Here is a 2,367-nt window from a genome sequence, read left to right as displayed (position 1 = left end):
TGAGAATGAAAGTGAGGCTTTGTTTGGGATGTTTCAGGGGTGGTTTAAAACACTACAGAGAGGGTGATTGGCCTGAGTTCTCACTGAGGTTCTCCCCACCCGGACCCAAGAACTAGGGTTAGGAGTAGTGACAGGGCCATGCCTGTATCATCTTCATCTGGAAGAGAATCTCTCACACACACAGTAGGGCTTCAAGAAGGTTAGCTGAATCAATGAATAAATGAGTGAATGAATGAGTCCCACTTCTCACTACTAAGAGAACTTCACCTTGGGTCCTACAACAGTGAACATCACCAGATAAAAGGAAAGAGAGAATAAGCACTCTGGACCCTCATAAAATCCACACACGAATTGGCAATGCCCAACTAATGCATGAGACATGCAACAGAGGATGAGATGGTTGGATGGCATCACTGACTCAATGGACATGAGTTTGAGCAAGCTCTGGGAGTCAGTGATGGACAGGGAAATCTGGTATACTTCAATCCATGGGGTTGCAAGGAGCTGGACACTACTGAGCAACTGAACAGAACTGAACTGATGCATAGATGTTATTGATTCACTTGTCAAAGAAGGCATTAATGACCATCTTCAGGTCTGAGCATGTATGGAGTGGAAGACTGTACTAGGGGACTCAAGTCCCTCCCTGGATCATCTGTGCAACTAAAGAATTTCACCAAGAACAGAAAAGGGAGTGATGAGGATTAGGTGATATAGATTTTTGTCTCTAATAATCTGTAGGTAAAAGATTCTCTCTCTCTCTCTCTCCAGCATCTGGGGTTGGAAGTGGGCAGGGTCTCTGTATAGGGTGAATTCCTGGGATAGGAGATCAGAATTTTTTGTTTTTTCCTTTAAAGCCTCCTTGGAGGAGTGAATCTCTGTTTAGTGGGAAGGACCTCTGTCCTGTCTTTGTTCTGAGTCCCATCATTGTTTGGAGGATCTGGGTTTGGGAGAGGGCTCTGTGGAAAGGTTTTCTTGTCACAGTGGCTGGAAGGATGCTTCAGGTTAGGACAGACTGACAATTTCTGTCTTGGTTTCTGCCAGGCAGGATCTTGGGGAAGGGGGTATTTAAGACGGTCCCTAGAAGGGATTACAACATCTCTGCCCAATGTGGTGGAGGTTCCCTATCTGGAGAGGAGAGTCTCAGAGGCTGTGAGGCGCTGAGGGTGGGGGCGAGGAGAGGGAGGGGGGTAGAGGGAAGCCTGTCTTGCCCTGGCAGCTCCAACTGGTCAAAGCCCTCAGGCCGCCCTACTTGTGCGCTGACGTGAGCTAATCTAGAAATACAGCAGGAGAGACGGAGACGGGGGTTCTCAGAGAGCCTGGGTTTTGGGAAGGGGTTCACTAGGAGCCCTTTTCTTTTCGTTTCCTTCGAATTCTCCCCATCCTACCCCCAGTCACAGCCACTAGCTCTCCTCCACCTCGGCTGCCAGGGCCAGGTCGCTGACGCTGCTGTTTACCGCTTGAGTCCTGGGGAAGGATCCCAGCTGGGAACACATGGAGCCGCGGACCCGCACGGAGACACGACTACAAAAGGACTCCTACAGGCAAAAACGCAAGCAACTCATTCGGGAATGCATCTACACATACAATCCAGCACACAAGCTCTGTGCACACAGGGGCTTAGATGAGGCGCAGGACTACACGTTCACAGAATAAACACGGTTACCAAATCTCACCCTCGGAGTCCACTCAGATCCGGCCCGGAGCAATAGCTGATACCGTGTGGTCTTTGTCTCTGGGTCTCCTACTCTCGAGCGCACACACATGCCACCCACTCAACAGAAACAGTCTAGGTTTGCACCGCCCGCGGCGGCCACGGGGCCAGCAGGGTCGGATCGCACCGCGCGCCTCTGCCCCTGGGCCCTCTGCGAGTCTTTCTTTCTTCTGTGCCAGGCACTGGCTGCGCCTTTCCGCGGCGCCAGCACTTGCAGACCCGCCTCGAGGCTGTCGACAGGTGCCTTCCGTTCTGCCTCCTTCCAGACTCCCAAACGAAAAGAGTAGCAAACAGTCAACCTTTCGCCTTCATTCTGCACGTTTGGAGAACGGCTGGTGGCGAACAACCCGCAGAATCAGTTCCATCTCGGCATCCTTGGACGGGAGGAGACAGCCCCAGGGACCGAGGCCGGGGCTGAGCCTGCTTGAGAGTGGTCCCCCCACTTCTGCCGCACCCTTCTGCCTTCAAGGGGGAGCTTGCAACCAGGTCCAAATGCCAGTGATGGGTGCCAGGGAGACAGAGCAATGCCCTGACGGCCCGCGCTGCCGGAGACAGGTAACTGTCCTGCTGCCTTCCCGGGCATCTGGACCAGTCCTTGGCGAGAGGATCTGGGGCTGAAAGGCTCCCGGACTCTGGAGGGGGTAGCCAGGGAC

General features: G+C 53.2%; 1 protein-coding gene across 1 annotated transcript in view; it reads left to right on the top strand.

Annotated features, from left to right (window-relative positions):
- Positions 1-2,215: 2,215 nt before the first annotated feature.
- The window catches only part of SLC32A1 (solute carrier family 32 (GABA vesicular transporter), member 1), an 8,545-nt gene continuing 8,393 nt past the window's right edge, over positions 2,216-2,367 (top strand). The window contains exon 1 of the mRNA XM_010829241.1: positions 2,216-2,269. Within this exon, the coding sequence (XP_010827543.1) occupies positions 2,216-2,269 (54 nt within the window). The remainder of the gene's footprint in view (positions 2,270-2,367) is intronic.

The sequence above is a fragment of the Bison bison genome, unplaced genomic scaffold (genome assembly GCF_000754665.1).
Source record: "Bison bison bison isolate TAMUID 2011002044 unplaced genomic scaffold, Bison_UMD1.0 scf7180017864500, whole genome shotgun sequence".
Lineage (NCBI taxonomy): Eukaryota > Metazoa > Chordata > Mammalia > Artiodactyla > Bovidae > Bison > Bison bison.
The sequence above is the reverse complement of the archived record's forward strand: the minus strand, read 5'-3'. Positions and strand labels throughout refer to the sequence as shown.